Below are 18904 nucleotides of genomic sequence, written 5' to 3'. Positions count from 1 at the left end.
CAAAGTGTAGTTTTAGTTTGCAATACACTTCTGGATTAAGAAAATGTGAAAAATCATTAGATTTATTAGATAGGTTTATATTGTCCTATGCTGTTGATTTACTGTGAATGATTTACACTGTTTCATGACATTTCATACTGCTGAGTTATGGAGAGAATATTGTGTGCAGAGGGCCTTGGTTTCTGATAATGCAGGAGACGGATCACATTCCACAGGAGTTTCACCCCCTTTCCTCTGTAAGCAGAGAGACAGGGAGCCAAGGTCATGAGTCAGGCTCAGCTAGGAGTTAGAAAACATGTGAATGTTAGGTTTTTACGACTAGGTGGGGGCCATCAGAGGCTATAAGAGCTTGAGTAACCCTCCACTAGTTTGAGATTTGCTGTGTCCCTCTGCATGCATGTCTCCTCATCCGGATGGTTTATGCTCATAAAGTGTTGAATTGTATGGAATAAAAGATTGTTGATTGAGCATTTATACACCGAGTATTGTCCTTCCTTCAGCCCAAAGATTGAAAGAATTGGGAGGATTTAACAACATACAAGCTGATTTTGCAGAGACATGGGAAGATGCCCAGCAGCACCTTTAGCTCAGAATTAGCAGAAACCAGAGGGACTTCAACACAACCATTTATAGTCTGGAGTAATAATGTGAAATATGATTTCCATGGAAGACTTGCAGCCAACAGAACGTTCGTCATATATGGAAATAAAGCCAACGAATCCGCTGCAGCAGCTGATTCTCTGGACTTACAAGTCGTAATACTGAATGAGCATTTAAGATGAACGTCTGTGACTGGGAACCAGTTCAGTGTGTAGCCTGCGTCTTGCCCTGTGACAGCTATGATAGGCTTCGCCCCCCACGACCCTGAATAAAGGTTAAGAAGATGGATGGAGTCTGTGTTCAAAGGTGAAAAAGAGAGAATGAGGGAGGTAAAAGTTTTTAGGAGTCTTGGTACTACTTGTCTTACTTGTCTTAGTGCTAAGAAGTGAAGACGGATTAGTTTTCCTCACATGGTGAAGTGGTCCAGAATTCATTTTGCAACATGCAGAATCAATATTTAGAGATATTCTCGAAAGCCCAAAAAAATACTTGTTTAATGTTCTCCAAGATGACAGAACAACCTATACGCCACAGCTGAAGTGCAACTAGGAGAACTGGTGTGGATTTAAAAGGAGCTCACACAAAATGCTGAGGAAATCTTTGGCTCCCATCAGAATGATGAAGCAGAGGCCTCTCACACTGCGCACGCACAAACACAGAAATGGAAGTGAAAAGACGGAGCAGCAGTGCAGCGTGTGATCTGGACACAAGCGACGGAGGCACAACTTGTAGAACTTTGGCTCATCCGAGCCTCTTTGATGTGGCCTCACAAAATTATCACGACCACAACAACCGTGAAAAGAGTTGGATGGACATTGCTGCTCAATTATGTTTTTCATTAGCAATTTAGCAAAGTTGATGGTGGTGGTGGTGTGTGTGTGTGTGTGTGTGTGTGTGGGTGGGTGTGTGTGTGTGTGAGTGAGAGAGGGAGAGAGAGCGAGAGACAGATATTGTGACCTTCTAACCCACAGGTGTCGAACTCCAGGCCTCGAGGGCCGGTGTCCTGCAGGTTTTAGATGTAACCTTGATACAAGACAGCTGATTTAAAGGCCAAATTACCTCCTCAAAATGTCTTGAAGTTCTCCAGAGGCCTGGTAATGAACTAATCATTTGATTCAGGTGTGTTGACCCAGGGTGATATCTAAAACCTGCAGGACACCGGCCCTCGAGGCCTGGGGTTCGACACCCCTGTTCTAACCCCTGTCAATCTTACAGTTTGAGCAGGAGCTGAAATAATCGCACAGAGTATGCTCAACTTAAGAAAGACGCAAAATGATTTACTCGGGTAAAAAGGACACAGCTTATTTCTGAACTCCACCTTTATCAAAAACTGATTTTTACAAATGACACTAACATGCAGTACTCAGTCCCTTCTCTCTCCATGAGAATGAGCTAAAACCACATCTGGGATGTGGTCTGTGTGCCTGGAACGACGTGTTCTGGCACATCCAACGATGCCATACACCCACCACGCTAACCTCAAACCGAGCTGAATAGATTTCAGATGAAGGCCACTAAAGACTGAGCTTTTAGAAAGATGAAACATTTTATTAGAAACTTTCCCACTTAAAGTGTGGATGTGGCATACAGTAGGCACAGTCAGTAACAAAACACAGAGTGGTAATGATACCACTGACAAAACGTGGAAAAACTTTCTGTGAGCTTTCAGCATCAAGCACACTGGAAATACACCAATGACCAAATAAAATTGCAACGTCTACAGCTGTTTTTAAGATTTTTCGGTATTATTCAGCAATAATGTGCTTTAACTGGAATCTTGTGAGACAGCAATAGTTGTTTTATCTTATATTCCCGTAATATTGCTCTAGGAACAATAACAATATTAGCATGGTTTCTTACATTAACAACAAATACTCGTTAAAATGGCACACATTTTCATTATATTATGCCTTGAAGCAAACCAACAAGAATGTCTTCTTACAGTATCAGAAAACTATTGCAATTTTCTTCCCCTTACAACATGCATTACAATCATAATACATATTATGTGTCTATATGTGAAAAAAAATGTAGAAAATAATGTTTGCAGAAGGAACATGTGGTATCTTAAGTATCATAAGCTGCTGTTATTTAGCAATTTAAAAAGAATTATTAATACCACTCATTTCCTGTAATAATGAGAAGTTGAGCAAATATAGTATATATAACAAAACTTTATGTAGACGTGCAGCTCCTTCAGCGCTGAAGCAGAGAAAGGAATAAATTACTCATTATTTCCAGCTTACATTTTTTGCATGTGTTTTAGATGGATCAATTCTATCATGATGGACAAGAACATCCTTTGAAATTAAGGCATAAAGCTACTAATATTATATAAATCATTTCATTATTACATATCTTAAAATTACTTTAAAGCAGTTAAAGTAAGCTAGTTTCGACTGTGACCTGACAATTCATACGACAAGATCTGATGCACAGTTTTACAGATTAGCCATGCCTGATCTAGAAGCAGTCTAAATTGAACTGATGTGAACTTTTCATTAAATCAAAAAATGTATTCAGTCTGTTATGTATGGAAACACTTGAATGGTTTCTTACCTGAAGATAGAATAAACACAACATCATTATAGCCTTCCACTCAGTCAAACACACTCACACTATAGCCAGAAGTTGTTTAGCTTAGCTATGATTAGCATAAAGGCTGGAAAAGGTCGCACACTAGATTCTAGACTGGTAATGTAAAGGAGGCAATACAGTCTTCTGAGCAGAGTCAAAGTAGGACTTGTAACTAGGGCTGCTCGATTATGGCAAAAATGATAATCATGATTATTTTCACTGAAATTGAGATCTCGATTATTTGACGATATTTATTTAACAATAACAATGTATTGAATAATGACTTTAAAGATTGTCAAAAATAATATAAGATTGTGTGCAAATACTGATAACAGTGCAAATGTTTGCAATATAAAAAAAATAAATGAAAAATGTAAACATCTATGTTTAGTGAACTTTGCAGTGTTGCTCTGTGGTGCAGCTACGACACTGTAGCAAAGTTTACACACTGTGTCTACTTGATCCACGTCTGACTCCGTGAACCCATAATGTTTCCACACCACTGAAGTTTTTTTTACCTCTCTTTTCAACCAACGGCAGTCACTCTCCTCTCCAAATAACTTCTGCTTAGCTTTCCGAGCTTCCCTCGGGTCCTCTTAATCAGCGGTCCCCAACCTCCGGGCCTCGGACCGGTACCGGTCCGTGAGTCGTTCGGTACCGGGCCGCGAGAGTTGAGGCTCAGGTGTGAAATGTATAGTTTTCAGGGTTTTTATCGGTTTTCAGCGTTATTTTGTTATCGTTTTTATCGTTTACTCGGTTTTCCTGGGTCTTTTCACGTGTGTTATGAATAAATGTTCTTTTTTTCGGTACCGGTACTAGTTTTATTGTGTTGTATTTATCTGCGACACCTTAAAGGCCGGTCCATGAAAATATTGTCGGGCATAAACCGGTCCGTGGCGCAAAAAAGGTTGGAGACCGCTGCTCTTAATTGTTGTGACACGTGTTCGAAATGCAGAGAGGTGCGCTCGATTTGCCACACGGAGAGTAAAGCACGAGGGAGGGGCTAATAATCGGCTCAGTCATTTTTAATGATCGTTGAAAGCCCAGATCGTAATCGTGATTAAAATTCAATTAATTGAGCAGCCCTACTTGTAACCCTACATAGTGAACCTTGCTGTGCCGCTAATCACATCTAATACTATAAAAGTCTTTATTCAGTGGGTAACTCATAAGCGAGCACCGATTACTAATTCTGCTTCTAATGACTGAAAATTGCTACTATGTGGCCGAGATGACAATAATTCAGAGCTGTACAATGTTTTTAATGTTTCTATTCTTTCCAGCCTTTAGGCTAAGCTAAGCTATACTGAGCTAAGCTAAGCTACTCTGAGCTAAGTTAAGCTAGGCAGCTGCTGGCTGTAGCTTCATATTTACCACACAAACACGAGACCGGTGTTTATCTTCTTTATCTGTCTGCAAGAAACACATCATGCCAAACTGTTGCTTTATGCTTATTCATAACAGTGGGCATGGGTGGCTGATTTTAGATAAGTTTTTTGCTCTTGAAGCTGCTTTTAGCTGCTTGTCATTCTGCTCTGTTGAAGCTTACTCAGTCTTTCCGTATCCTTGGAGATGTTTTGAGATGCTCATGTCTTTCTGTGGAACTGGCTCACAGTAACCCCAGCCAGGTAAGGCTGATGGACAGTATATTCCAAAAATGTGCCGTGTAGACAAAGTGAAATCTCTGTTTTCAATAAGGGAGGCTGTGTTCATCTGTTTTCTGTAGCTTTCCACAAATGCACTGTTAGTTTTTTCTAGGCCGTAATCCATGGGGATCACAAAATCACATCATCAATGGAGAAAACAGACCCAGATATGGAATTTATAAGATCAGTATTTGCAACTTAGAAACAATCTTAATAAGTTGTCAGCAAGCCACTATCAACCATAAGTAAGTGGTTAAACTGAAAACCTCTGACTTTCCAGCAGACGTCATATGCTGTAAATCCTGTAAATCCTTTCAAAACCCATTCCCAGTCTCGTCATTCCGCCTTCAGCTCACTGCAGAGTCTGTGGTGGGAAATCTGTTGTCAGCAGCAGCTGCGGAAGCATTTCTTGAAGAATTTCTTGAACTCTGTGTTGAACATGGTGTAAATGATGGGGTTGAGAGCACTGTTGACGTAGCCCAACCAGGTGACAGTGCTCATTAGACCAGGATGGATGCTGCATGTCAGACACACGGCTCGCATCGTATGGACCACAAAGAATGGAGTCCAGCAGAACAAGAAGCAACCTGTGGAGAGTGTACAAAAGGGAAATCAAGTTTCATTTCACTTCAAGTTGTAACTGACAGTTTCATATGAGCATAAACACACACCAGTCAAAGGTTTGGACAGCACTCCATCACTCTTTGGTCAAACAGCCCTCACACAGCCTGGAGGTGTGTTTGGGGTCATTGTCCTGTTGAAAAATAAATGATGGGATGCATGTCGCAGCAGGATGCTGTGGTAGCCATGCTGGTTCAATGTGCCTTAAATTTTAAATAAATCCCCAACAGTGTCACCAGCAAAGCTCCCCCACGCCATCACACCTGCTCCTCCATGTTTCACAGTAGGAACCATCGTTTCCCTTTTCTGTGTCACACAAAGACACGGCAGGTGGAACCAAAGATCTCAAATGTGGACTCATTAGACCAAAGCACAGATTTCCACTGTCTGATGTCCACTCCTTCTGTTTCTTGGCCCAAACAAATCCCTTCTGCTTGTTTCTTTTTCTTAGTGGTGGTTAAAATGGTGTCTTAACAGGATGCCATATAGTTTCTTAGCAGCTATTTGACCATAAAGGAATTATGTAATTTTCCAGACTGACTGAGCTTCAGTTCTTAAAGTAATGATTCAATTCAATTCAATTCAATTCAATTTTATTTATATAGCGCCAAATCACAACAAAAGTCGCCTCAAGGCGCTTCATAGATACAGAGAAAAACCCAACAATCATATGACCCCCTATGAGCAAGCACTTTGGCGACAGTGGGAAGGAAAAACTCCCTTTTAACAGGAAGAAACCTCCGGCAGAACCAGGCTCAGGGAGGGGCGGCCATCTGCTGTGATTGGTTGGGGTGAGAGAAGGAAGACAGGATAAAGACATGCTGTGGAAGAGAGACAGAGATTAATAACAGATATGATTCAATACAGAGAGGTCTGTTAACACATAGTGAGCGAGAAAGGTGACTGGAAAGGAAAAACTCAATGCATCATGGGAATCCCCCAGCAGCCTACATCTATTGCAGCATAACTAAGGGAGGATTCAGGGTCACCTGGTCCAGCCCTAACTATATGCTTTAGCAAAAAGGAAAGTTTGAAGCCTAATCTTAAAAGTAGAGATAGTGTCTGTCTCCCGAATCCAAACTGGAAGCTGGTTCCACAGAAGAGGGGCCTGAAAACTGAAGGCTCTGCCTCCCATTCTACTTTTAAATACTCTAGGGACAACAAGTAAGCCTACAGAGCGAGACCGAAGTGCTCTAATAGGGTGATATGGTACTACAAGGTCCTTAAGATAAGATGGGGCCTGATTATTTAAGACCTTGTATGTGAGGAGCAGGATTTTGAATTCAATTCTGGATTTAACAGGAAGCCAATGAAGGGAAGCCAAAACAGGAGAAATATGCTCTCTCTTTCTAGTCCCTGTCAGTACTCTTGCTGCAGCATTTTGGATTAGCTGAAGGCTTTTCAGTGAGTTTTTTGGACATCCTGATAATAATGAATTGCAGTTGTCCAGCCTGGAAGTAATAAATGCATGAACTAGTTTTTCAGCATCACTCTGAGACAGGATATTTCTAATTTTAGAGATGTTGCGCAAATGGAAGAACGCAGTCTTACATATTTGTTTAATATGTGCGTTGAAGGACATATCCTGGTCAAAAATGACTCCAAGGTTCCTCACAGCGTTACTGGAGGCCAAGGTAATGCCATCCAGAGTAAGAATCTGGTTAGATACCATATTTCTAAGCTTTTCAGCGCCGAGTACAATGACCTCAGTTTTATCTGAATTAAGAAGCAGAAAGTTAGCGGCCATCCAGGTCTTTATGTCTTTAAGACATTCCTGCAGTTTAACTAATTGGTGTGTGTTATCTGGCTTCATGGACAGATAGAGCTGGGTGTCATCTGCATAGCAGTGAAAATGTTGGAGTGTCGTTTCTCTTTACTCAGCTGATTGGTTCTTGCCATAATATGAATTCTAACAGTTGTCAAATAGAGCTGTCAGCTGTGTACCAACCTGACTGCCGCACAACAAAACTAATGGTCCCAACTCCATAAAGAAGGCAAGAAATTCCACAAATGAACTCTGACAGGCACACCTGTGAGGTGAAACCATCTCAGGTGACTACATCATGAAGCTCACTGAAAGAAGGCCGAGGGTTTGCAGAGCTGTCACTAAAGGGTGGCCACAGCATGTCTTCCTTCTCTCACCCCAACCAATCACAGCAGATGGCCCCGCCCCTCCCTGAGCCTGGTTCTGTCGGAGGTTTCTTCCTGTTAAAAGGGAGTTTTTCCTTCCCACTGTCGCCAAAGTGCTTGCTCATAGGGGGTCATATGATCGTTGGGTTTTTCTCTGTATCTATTATTGTAGAGTCTGCCTTGAGGCGACTGTTGTGATTTGGTGCTGCATAAATAAAACTGAATTGAATTGAATTAAAGCGCTGTCAGGAATCTGAAATATAGAGTTATGAATCATTTTTTTCTTTGCTACAAAAAAACCAAAAACAAATTCCGCAACTCTGAAAGTCTCCGTGTGGTCAACAGCAGACACACATTGCGCCCCTATCGTGGTCTAAATCAATCAGACAGTCAGGGGCGGGGCCTCTCTGATTGGCCGTGGTCCAGATATTCCCATACTCCTTCGTGTGTACATTTGATTTGGATAGAGAGGTGAGTAGCTTGAATAAAGCGATATTGATTCATTAAATCCTGAATTGACATTTAAATATAAACTTATTTTGCCAGAAACGCCAGAATTTCAGTTTAAAGCTCATAAAACTATTTCAACAACCACCAAACAGTAAATGAGAGCAGGTACACGGACTCCACACAAAGACGTAAACGCAGAGCGGACCCCACGCATCAGAATCGGCTTTCTCTTTCTCTGCGTTCTCACCCGACGGCCCGTAGACGGACACGCCGTCGGGGCTGAAAGCCGACAGCTCACCGATTCTGATGCATCGGGTCCACGCTGTGTTTACGTCTTTTTTGCGCTAGAGTCTGAGCTGCAGGTTTTGTCTCTCTCCAACCAAAATTCACTGAACCAGCAGCAAAAGAAGATCAAACTACGCTTCACATTTGATAAACATCGTCATGAATTCCCTCTGACTTTTGCTGTTTTGCTTCCACCACAATAAAAATCACACTTCATGCACAGCTCTCTCTCTCTCTTTCAAATCTCTGTTTTCTGCATTATTCATTCGCTTATTACCTATCAGTCTACTGTTGTTTACAGCGCTGTCGGCCGCTGTCTTTTTTTATTTATATTTTTTTTTATTTAAATGACCTCGGACAAGAAAGCCTAATTTCTGCTGTTCAATACTGAAGGAATTTAAACTTTTTAAAATTATGCAAAATGCAGAATATTTTTAAGGTTATCTGCTATAAAAGCCAGGCCAGGAAAATCTGCTTCATGTTTTTCTGAGTTTTATTCTCAGTTACTTTGACCAAAGGCCTCTGCTGTGATGTTCACATCTCTGATAAAGTCTCAAAAGTGTCAGTACTGATAAATGATCAGAATTATAATATTTCTGACTGTCTGAGGCAAAGTTGAATCAAATCGGGACTTTGTGAATCGGAATCGAATGGATTATAGAAATCAATGATGATACCCAGCCCTAGCCTAAGAAAAGGTGCACCAGTGCAACTGTGGCAAAAAGTTAGTCTCGAGCCCTGTAGATATATATACATATATATATATATATATATATATATATATATATATATATATGGAGAGAGAGAGAGAGAGAGAGAGGGAGAGAGATACTGATAATGACTGACATTTGGATAATGAGTAGTATAGTAGCTTCCAAATCTGACTCCCCCACACATCCCTTTCTGGGTCAGGTTGACCTGCCATTAGTCCTGTAGTGTGTGTGTGTGTGTGTGTGTGTGTGTGTGTGTGTGTGTGGCAGGTGTATTGGAACCAGAGCTTTAGCAGCTGCAGCTTACTCAGTCATCAAGCCCTTTAAATACCCGGCTCTGCCACTTCCACTCAGCCTGGCTGTAGACTTGGCTAACTGTCAGTGTCTGTATGCGTCACACCAAACCTAGACCAGGCAAGTCTTCTTTTGTCATAAATGTGCATCCCCCACTTTCCTCTCATTAAACGGCCATCCCACAGCTCTTTGCTCATTGAACCATAACAACGCAGCAGCCTCCCAGTGTGTATATTCTTCTAGTCTATTAAACGCCTGCTCTGTTCTACCAAACTAGTTACTCATCCATAGCTCCAGCTGTCCATATGCCAGGCTAAACTCGTCTCCAGCTAGCTCTCAGTCAACAACAAGCTCCCAAAACCAACATTCCCTTGTTTTTCCTGCTTTTTCTTACAGTTGTCCAATCTTTTAGTGGTGTGTGTAACAGCTACCACTTGTCTGTACATAAAACCTACAGTGATAGTGACAAAGTCAGCAGCTGGCCACAAGTATTAAATATGGTGACAATCTTTGTTTCTGTTCCTCAGGTGTTGGGTTAAGTAATGGTTTGAAAAGGGCATTTACCTACAAATGTGACGCCCCTGTGGCACTGATATTAGTAGTCAGCACTGCTGCCTCACAGCAAGAAAGTCTTGGGTTGAAATCTGTTGCTCATTTGACCCTTTGGTGTGGAGTGTGAATGGTTCTGTGTCATTCTGTGACAGACCAGTGACCTCCCCAGGTGAAGCACACACACACACACACACACACACACACACACACACACACACACACACACAAAAGATCAAATTCACTGTAAGATGGCCTGTAAGGATTTGCCGCGGAGGAAAAACTAAAGAGAAGAGAGATGGTTTCCTTTGCCACCACAGAGTGAGTAATGGTTTCAGCCTGACCACAGGCTAATTCAGAGTTAATTTAATATGTAAAAAATGTGATACGCTATGCTCTATTAAAGGTTTCTGTTTACAACATGCGTTTATAACAAACCAAAGGACTGAATGACTGAAATGTGATTACGCACTCATATGTGCATAGATAAAAGTTTCAACCTTTTACTTAATCTCTGGGTCATGGTATTATTATTAGAGTCCTGCATTCAGGGCAGAGAGTAAGACAGTTATGTTTACTTTATGCTTTAGGTGATTGAGGCTACCATATCATATCTCAACACAAGAGGAAAACGTTCCCTAATTCAAAGTAGAGTTATTGCACAAGTGCAGCAAACCCCACAGCAAAATGTTACATTTGAGTTCAAATGAATCTTCAGTTGTTAAAAACAAATATAAAACATGTTTTATATTTGAGCTACTTCCTAATAGCTTTGATTCCTGCTTTGCTCACTCTTGCCTCTCTCTCCATGAGCTTCATGAGGTCGTCTCCTGAAATGGTTTTCCAACAGAAGGAGTTCCCAGAGATGCTGAGCACTTGTTGGTCCTTTTGCCTTCACTCTGCGCTCCATCTCATCCCAAACCATCTCCACTGGGTTTAGGTCAGGCGACTGTGGAGGCCATCAGCACTCCATCACTCTCACACAGCCTGTAGGTGTGTTTGGGGTCATTGTCCTGTTGAAAATAAATGATGGTCCAACCAAACACTGATGGGATGGCATGTTGCTGCAGGATGCTGTGGTAGCCGTGCTGGTCCACCAATCTGATGTACAGATGTGTCTGCTGCTGGAACTCTGTGGCATCTATCTGGGCTCTAATCTGAGCTGCTGTTAACTTGTGATTTCTGAGGCTGGTGACTCGGATGAATGTATCCTCAGCAGCACAGGTGACTCTGGGTCTTCCTTTCCTGGGCCGTCCTCATGCTTCATCGTAGTGCTTGATGGTTTTTGTGACTGCACTTGGGGACACCTGACTGACAGTTCTTGAACTAATGATGGGCTGTTGTTTCTCTTTACTTAGCTGACTGGTTCTTGCCATAATATGAACCCTGACAAGGCACAACTGTGAAGTGAAACTATTTCAGGTGACTTCATTTTGGTTACCACAGGGAAGATTTTGACCCCATTCTGCAACAACAGAAGTAACCTCGAAAACGTTTTAATTTTCAACCATCTATGAGTTAGATTTAACAAAATAAGTATTTAAGTGTATGTTTAAAGGTTTTATTCCTTTCAAAAGTTACTTATAATTACTTATATCATTTCATTACAGATCATAAAGGTTAAAAATATATTTTAGAACCTACTAATAAAACTGTCACTGAATGTTTGTTAAAAAAAAGAGGATCATTGAAAAATGTGTTATTAGTCAATGGCGGAGCGGGGGGGGGGGGGGGGGGGTTGAAGCACATAGCGCACACTGTGAGAATTTATGACTGTGCGTAAATCCCCCCTAATATTGGTATGATCCGAGCTCAGACACTGAGCGACTGAGCGAGGGGGCGGGGGGAGCTGCAGACAGGCAGACAGAGGAGAACTGAAGTTTGACCAGGTACCAAAGCAAATCATTCGTACTGTACAAATAATGTAAATGAATCACGAAAGATTGATATCAAACTGATCACTTGACCCATATTACGTTACTTGCTCTACAAGTGAATCAACAAACGGCGAAATGAAAAGCGGAACAACAACAACAACGCTGTTTCTTTAGAGAGTCTCAGCTTACATGTGTGTTTATTTCATATTTTCAGTTGTTTCCCTCCACGGCTAAATAAATCTGTTTCAGTAATGTACTGATATACAAGAATGGACATAAGGAGCTTCTTTCAAAGAAAAAACTCAGGTAGATGTTATTTTATATATTATGTTTTGTATGTTGTTCAGTATATTTCTATGCAAAACAAGAGGAGTTTCAACACACAGCAGTATATTCACAGCTGAAACCAGATATTTACATACACTTTATGGAAAACACAAGAACATTTTTTTACTGTACAACATCAATTTAGAGTAAACTTGTTTTGTTTTGGATAAATAAATATTGAAATATCTTTTGAATTAGTTAAATGTCAGAATAAAGAGAGACAGAGCTGTCTATTTTTTATCACTTTCATCAAATGTAGGAGTACATATACACTAAGTTTATTGTTAATTAATAATAAAACTGCAGACATTTCCATTCTCATCTGAAGAAGCTTCTGATTGGTTAGTAGAGTCCATGTGAGTAAATTGGTGGCACAGCTGTGGATGCATATAAGGCAAAACACAGAGCCTGTTTCTGTGACATGGGAAAATCAAGAGATGTCAAACAAAACACCAGGAACAGAATTGTGGAGCTCCATAAGTGTGGCTCAGTTTGAATACAATTTGGTGCCATTTACAATTAAGAAATACAGACAATTTCTCTCTTTACTCTTAAAGTTAACAAATATGTTTTTATATTTATAAATCAGACTAAATAAACATTTAGTCTGATTTGATGTTACAATTAAAAAAGTGTTTTTATCTGAGTTTGTAAATATCTGGTTTCAACTGTATATTTGATGATGTTGGTGTTTGGCTTGATTGTCAGCACAGAGAGGGAGAGAGAGGGAGAGGGGAACAGAGAGAGGGAGAGAGAGAGGAACAGAGAGAGGGAGAGAGGAACAGAGAGGGAGAGAGAGGAACAGAGAGAGAGAGAGAGAGGAACAGAGAGAGAGAGGAACAGAGAGAGAGAGAGAGAGGAACAGAGAGAGAGGGGAACAGAGCGAGAGAGAGGAACAGAGAGAGAGAGAGAGGAACTGAGAGAGAGAGAGGAACAGAGAGAGAGGAACAGAGAGAGAGAGAGGAACAGAGAGAGAGAGAGTTGAACAGAGAGAGGGAGAGAGGAACAGAGAGGGAGAGAGAGGAACAGAGAGAGAGAGGAACAGAAAGAGAGAGGAACAGAGAGAGAGAGACAGGAACTGAGAGAGAGAGAGGAACAGAGAGAGAGAGAGAGGAAAAGAGAGGGAGAGAGAGGAACAGAGAGAGAGAGGAACAGAGAGAGAGAGGAACAGAGAGAGAGAGAGGAACAGAGAGAGAGAGGAACAGAGAGGGAGAGAGAGGAACAGAGAGAGAGAGGAACAGAGAGAGAGAGAGAGAGAGAGAGAGGAACAGAGAGAGGGAGAGAGGAACAGAGAGGGAGAGAGAGGAACAGAGAGAGAGAGAGAGAGGAACAGAGAGAGAGAGGAACAGAGAGAGAGAGAGAGAGGAACAGAGAGAGAGGGGAACAGAGCGAGAGAGAGGAACAGAGAGAGAGAGAGAGGAACAGAGAGAGAGAGGATCAGAGAGAGAGGAACAGAGAGAGAGAGAGGAACAGAGAGAGAGAGGAACAGAGAGGGAGCGAGAGGAACAGAGAGAGAGAGGAACAGAGAGAGAGAGAGAGAGAGAGGAACAGAGAGAGAGGGAGAGAGGAACAGAGAGAGAGAGGAACAGAGAGCGGAACAGAGAGAGGGAGAGAGGAACAGAGAGAGGGAGAGAGGAAAAGAGAGGGAGAGAGAGGAACAGAGAGAGAGAGAGAGGAACAGAGAGGGAGAGAGAGGAACAGAGAGAGAGAGGAACAGAAAGAGAGAGGAACAGAGAGAGAGAGACAGGAACTGAGAGAGAGAGAGGAACAGAGAGAGAGGAACAGAGAGAGAGAGGAACAGAGAGAGAGAGAGTTGAACAGAGAGAGGGAGAGAGGAACAGAGAGGGAGAGAGAGGAACAGAGAGAGAGAGGAACAGAAAGAGAGAGGAACAGAGAGAGAGAGAGAGGAAAAGAAAGGGAGAGAGAGGAACAGAGAGAGAGAGAGAGGAAAAGAGAGGGAGAGAGAGGAACAGAGAGAGAGAGGAACAGAGAGAGAGAGGAACAGAAAGAGAGAGGAACAGAGAGGGAGAGAGAGGAACAGAGAGAGAGGGGAACAGAGAGAGAGAGAGGAACAGAGAGGGAGAGAAAGGAACAGAGAGAGAGAGGAACAGAGAGAGAAAGAGAGGAACAGAGAGAGGGAGAGAGGAACAGAGAGGGAGAGAGAGGAACAGAGAGGGAGAGAGAGGAACAGAGAGGGAGAGAGGAACAGAGAGGGAGAGAGAGGAACAGAGAGAGAGAGGAACAGAAAGAGAGAGGAACAGAGAGAGAGAGAGAGGAACAGAAAGAGAGAGGAACAGAGAGAGAGAGAGAGGAACAGAGAGAGAGAGAGGAACAGAGAGAGAGAGGAACAGAGAGGGAGAGAGAGGAACAGAGAGAGAGGGGAACAGAGAGGGAGAGAGAGGAACAGAGAGGGAGAGAGAGGAACAGAGAGAGAGGGGAACAGAGAGAGAGAGGAACAGAGAGAGAGAGAGAGAGAGAGAGAGAGAGAGAGGAACAGAGAGAGAGGGAGAGAGGAACAGAGAGAGAGAGTAACAGAGAGCGGAACAGAGAGAGGGAGAGAGGAACAGAGAGAGGGAGAGAGGAAAAGAGAGGGAGAGAGAGGAACAGAGAGAGAGAGGAACAGAGAGAGAGCGAGAGGAACAGAGAGGGAGAGAGAGGAACAGAGAGAGAGAGGAACAGAAAGAGAGAGGAACAGAGAGAGAGAGACAGGAACTGAGAGGGAGAGAGGAACAGAGAGGGAGAGAGAGGAACAGAGAGAGAGAGGAACAGAAAGAGAGAGGAACAGAGAGAGAGAGGAACAGAGAGAGAGAGACAGGAACTGAGAGAGAGAGAGGAACAGAGAGAGAGAGAGAGGAAAAGAGAGGGAGAGAGAGGAACAGAGAGAGAGAGGAACAGAAAGAGAGAGGAACAGAGAGGGATAGAGAGGAACAGAGAGAGAGGGGAACAGAGAGAGAGAGAGAGGAACAGAGAGAGAGAGAGAGGAACAGAGAGGGAGAGAGGAACAGAGAGGGAGAGAGAGGAACAGAGAGAGAGAGAGGGGGAACAGAGAGGGAGAGAGAGGAACAGAGAGAGAGAGAGGATCAGAGAGAGAGGGAACAGAGAGAGAGAGAGGAACAGAGAGAGAGAGGAACAGAGAGAGAGAGGAACAGAGAGGGAGAGAGAGGAACAGAGAGAGAGAGGAAACAGAGAGAGAGAGAGGAACAGAGAGAGAGAGGATCAGAGAGAGAGGAACAGAGAGAGAGAGGAACAGAGAGAGAGAGAGGAACAGAGAGAGAGAGAGGAACAGAGAGAGAGGAACAGAGCGAGAGAGAGGAACAGAGAGAGAGAGGAACAGAGAGGGAGAGAGAGAGAGGAACAGAGAGAGAGGGGAACAGAGAGAGAGAGGAACAGAGAGAGAGAGAGGAACAGAGAGAGAGAGAGGAATAGAGAGAGAGAGAGGAACAGAGAGAGAGGAACAGAGAGAGAGAGAGAGGAACAGAGAGAGAGGAACAGAGAGAGAGAGGAGGAACAGAGAGGGAGAGAGAGGAACAGAGAGAGAGGGGAACAGGGAGAGAGGAACAGAGAGGGAGAGAGGGGAACAGAGAGAGAGAGAGGGGAACAGAGAGAGAGAGGAACAGAGAGGGAGAGAGAGGAACAGAGAGAGAGAGGGGAACAGAGAGAGAGAGAGGAACAGAGAGAGAGAGGAACAGAGAGGGAGAGAGAGGAACAGAGAGAGAGGGGAACAGGGAGAGAGGAACAGAGAGGGAGAGAGGGGAACAGAGAGAGAGAGGGGGGAACAGAGAGAGAGAGGAACAGAGAGGGAGAGAGAGGAACAGAGAGAGAGAGAGAGGGGAACAGAGAGAGAGAGAGGAACAGAGAGAGAGGAACAGAGAGAGAGAGAGGAACAGAGAGAGAGGGGAACAGAGCGAGAGAGAGGAACAGAGAGAGAGTGGAACAGAGAGAGAGAGAGGAACAGAGAGAGAGAGGAACAGAGAGGAACAGAGAGAGAGGGGAACAGAGAGAGAGAGGAACAGAGAGGGAGAGAGAGGAACAGAGAGAGAGAGAGGAACAGAGAGAGAGAGAGGAACAGAGAGAGAGAGGATCAGAGAGAGAGGGAGAGAGGAAAAGAGAGAGAGAGGAACAGAGAGAGAGAGGAACAGAAAGAGAGAGGAACAGAGAGAGAGAGAGAGGAACAGAGAGAGAGAGGATCAGAGAGAGAGGGAGAGAGGAACAGAGAGGGAGAGAAAGGAACAGAGAGAGAGAGGAAAAGAGAGAGAGAGGATCAGAGAGAGAGGAACAGAGAGAGAGAGGAACAGAGAGAGAGGAACAGAGAGGGAGAGAGAGGAACAGAGAGAGAGGGAACAGAGAGAGAGAGTAACAGAGAGAGAGGGAGAGAGGAACAGAGAGAGAGAGGATCAGAGAGAGAGGAACAGAGAGAGAGAGGAACAGAGAGGGAGAGAGAGGAACAGAGAGAGAGGGGAACAGAGAGAGGGAGAGTTGAACAGAGAGAGGGAGAGAGGAACAGAGAGGGAGAGAGAGGAACAGAGAGAGAGGAACAGAAAGAGAGAGGAACAGAGAGAGAGAGACAGAAACTGAGAGAGAGAGAGAGGAAAAGAGAGGGAGAGAGAGGAACAGAGAGAGAGAGGAACAGAGAGAGAGAGGAACAGAAAGAGAGAGGAACAGAGAGGGAGAGAGAGGAACAGAGAGAGAGAGAGAGGAACAGAGAGGGAGAGAAAGGAACAGAGAGAGAGAGGAACAGAGAGAGAAAGAGAGGAACAGAGAGAGGGAGAGAGGAACAGAGAGGGAGAGAGAGGAACAGAGAGAGAGAGGAACAGAGAGGGAGAGAGAGGAACAGAGAGGGAGAGAGGAACAGAGAGGGAGAGAGAGGAACAGAGAGAGAGAGGAACAGAAAGAGAGAGGAACAGAGAGAGAGAGAGAGGAACAGAAAGAGAGAGGAACAGAGAGAGAGAGAGAGGAACAGAGAGAGAGAGAGGAACAGAGAGAGAGAGGAACAGAGAGGGAGAGAGAGGAACAGAGAGAGAGGGGAACAGAGAGGGAGAGAGAGGAACAGAGAGGGAGAGAGAGGAACAGAGAGAGAGGGGAACAGAGAGAGAGAGGAACAGAGAGAGAGAGAGAGAGAGAGAGAGAGAGAGAGAGGAACAGAGAGAGAGGGAGAGAGGAACAGAGAGAGAGAGGAACAGAGAGCGGAACAGAGAGAGGGAGAGAGGAACAGAGAGAGGGAGAGAGGAAAAGAGAGGGAGAGAGAGGAACAGAGCGAGAGAGGAACAGAGAGAGAGCGAGAGGAACAGAGAGGGAGAGAGAGGAACAGAGAGAGAGAGGAACAGAAAGAGAGAGGAACAGAGAGAGAGAGACAGGAACTGAGAGAGAGAGAGGAACAGAGAGAGAGGAACAGAGAGAGAGAGGAACAGAGAGAGAGAGAGTTGAACAGAGAGAGGGAGAGAGGAACAGAGAGGGAGAGAGAGGAACAGAGAGAGAGAGGAACAGAAAGACAGAGGAACAGAGAGAGAGAGGAACAGAGAGAGAGAGACAGGAACTGAGAGAGAGAGAGGAACAGAGAGAGAGAGAGAGGAAAAGAAAGGGAGAGAGAGGAACAGAGAGAGAGAGGAACAGAGAGAGAGAGGAACAGAAAGAGAGAGGAACAGAGAGGGAGAGAGAGGAACAGAGAGAGAGGGGAACAGAGAGAGAGAGAGAGGAACAGAGAGAGAGAGAGAGGAACAGAGAGGGAGAGAGAGGAACAGAGAGAGAGAGAGAGGAACAGAGAGAGAGAGAGGAACAGAGAGAGAGGAACAGAGAGGGAGAGAGAGGAACAGAGAGAGAGAGAGGAACAGAGAGAGAGGAACAGAGAGAGAGAGGAACAGAGAGAGAGAGAGGAACAGAGAGGGAGAGAGAGGAACAGAGAGAGAGAGGAACAGAGAGGGAGAGAGAGGAACAGAGAGGGAGAGAGAGGAACAGAGAGGGAGAGAGAGGAACAGAGAGAGAGAGGAACAGAGAGAGAGAGGGGAACAGAGAGGGAGAGGAGAGGAACAGAGAGAGAGAGGAACAGAAAGGAGAGAGGAACAGAGAGAGAGAGGGAACAGAGAGAGAGAGACAGGAACTAGAGAGAGAGAGAGGAACAGAGAGAGAGAGAGAGAGGAAAAGAGAGGGAGAGAGAGGAACAGAGAGAGAGAGGAACAGAGAGAGAGAGGAACAGAAAGAGAGAGGAACAGAGAGGGAGAGAGAGGAACAGAGAGAGAGAGGAACAGAAAGAGAGAGGAACAGAGAGAGAGAGAGAGGAACAGAGAGGGAGAGAGGAACAGAGAGGGAGAGAGGAACAGAGAGGGAGAGAGAGGAACAGAGAGAGAGAGAGGGGAACAGAGAGGGAGAGAGAGGAACAGAGAGAGAGAGAGGATCAGAGAGAGAGGAACAGAGAGAGAGAGAGAAACAGAGAGAGAGAGGAACAGAGAGGGAGAGAGAGGAACAGAGAGAGAGAGGAACAGAGAGGGAGAGAGAGGAACAGAGAGAGAGAGAGGAACAGAGAGAGAGAGGATCAGAGAGAGAGGGAGAGAGGAACAGAGAGGGAGAGAGAGGAACAGAGAGAGAGAGGAAAAGAGAGAGAGAGGATCAGAGAGAGAGGAACAGAGAGAGAGAGGAACAGAGAGAGAGAGGAACAGAGAGGGAGAGGATCAGAGAGAGAGGGAGAGAGGAACAGAGAGGGAGAGAGAGGAACAGAGAGAGAGAGGAACAGAGAGAGAGGGAGAGAGGAACAGAGAGGGAGAGAGGGGAACAGAGAGAGAGAGAGAGAGGAACAGAGAGGGAGAGAGAGGAACAGAGAGAGAGAGGAACAGAGAGAGAGGAACAG

The 18904-nt window shown here is 44.3% G+C and overlaps 1 protein-coding gene across 3 annotated transcripts in view; it reads right to left on the bottom strand.

The window, feature by feature from the left end:
- Nucleotides 1-6: 6 nt before the first annotated feature.
- The window catches only part of drd4b (dopamine receptor D4b), a 28898-nt gene continuing 10000 nt past the window's right edge, over nt 7-18904 (bottom strand). The window contains exons 4-5 of one of the 3 annotated variants that reach the window (XR_014874343.1): nt 4279-5410; nt 7-3358 (exon numbers count right to left, since the gene is read on the bottom strand). Coding sequence is in view for 1 of the 3 variants with exons in the window: in XM_085161455.1 (XP_085017581.1) it covers nt 5208-5410 (203 nt within the window). In the remaining 2 variants the exon portion in view is untranslated. Of the gene's footprint in view, nt 5411-18904 lie in introns of all 3 variants that reach the window. The other 2 variants (XR_014874342.1, XM_085161455.1) reach the window with 2 other exon arrangements.

This window comes from Neolamprologus multifasciatus, chromosome 1, assembly GCF_963576455.1.
Source record: "Neolamprologus multifasciatus chromosome 1, fNeoMul1.2, whole genome shotgun sequence".
NCBI classification, from domain to species: Eukaryota; Metazoa; Chordata; class Actinopteri; order Cichliformes; family Cichlidae; genus Neolamprologus; species Neolamprologus multifasciatus.
The sequence above is the reverse complement of the archived record's forward strand: the minus strand, read 5'-3'. Positions and strand labels throughout refer to the sequence as shown.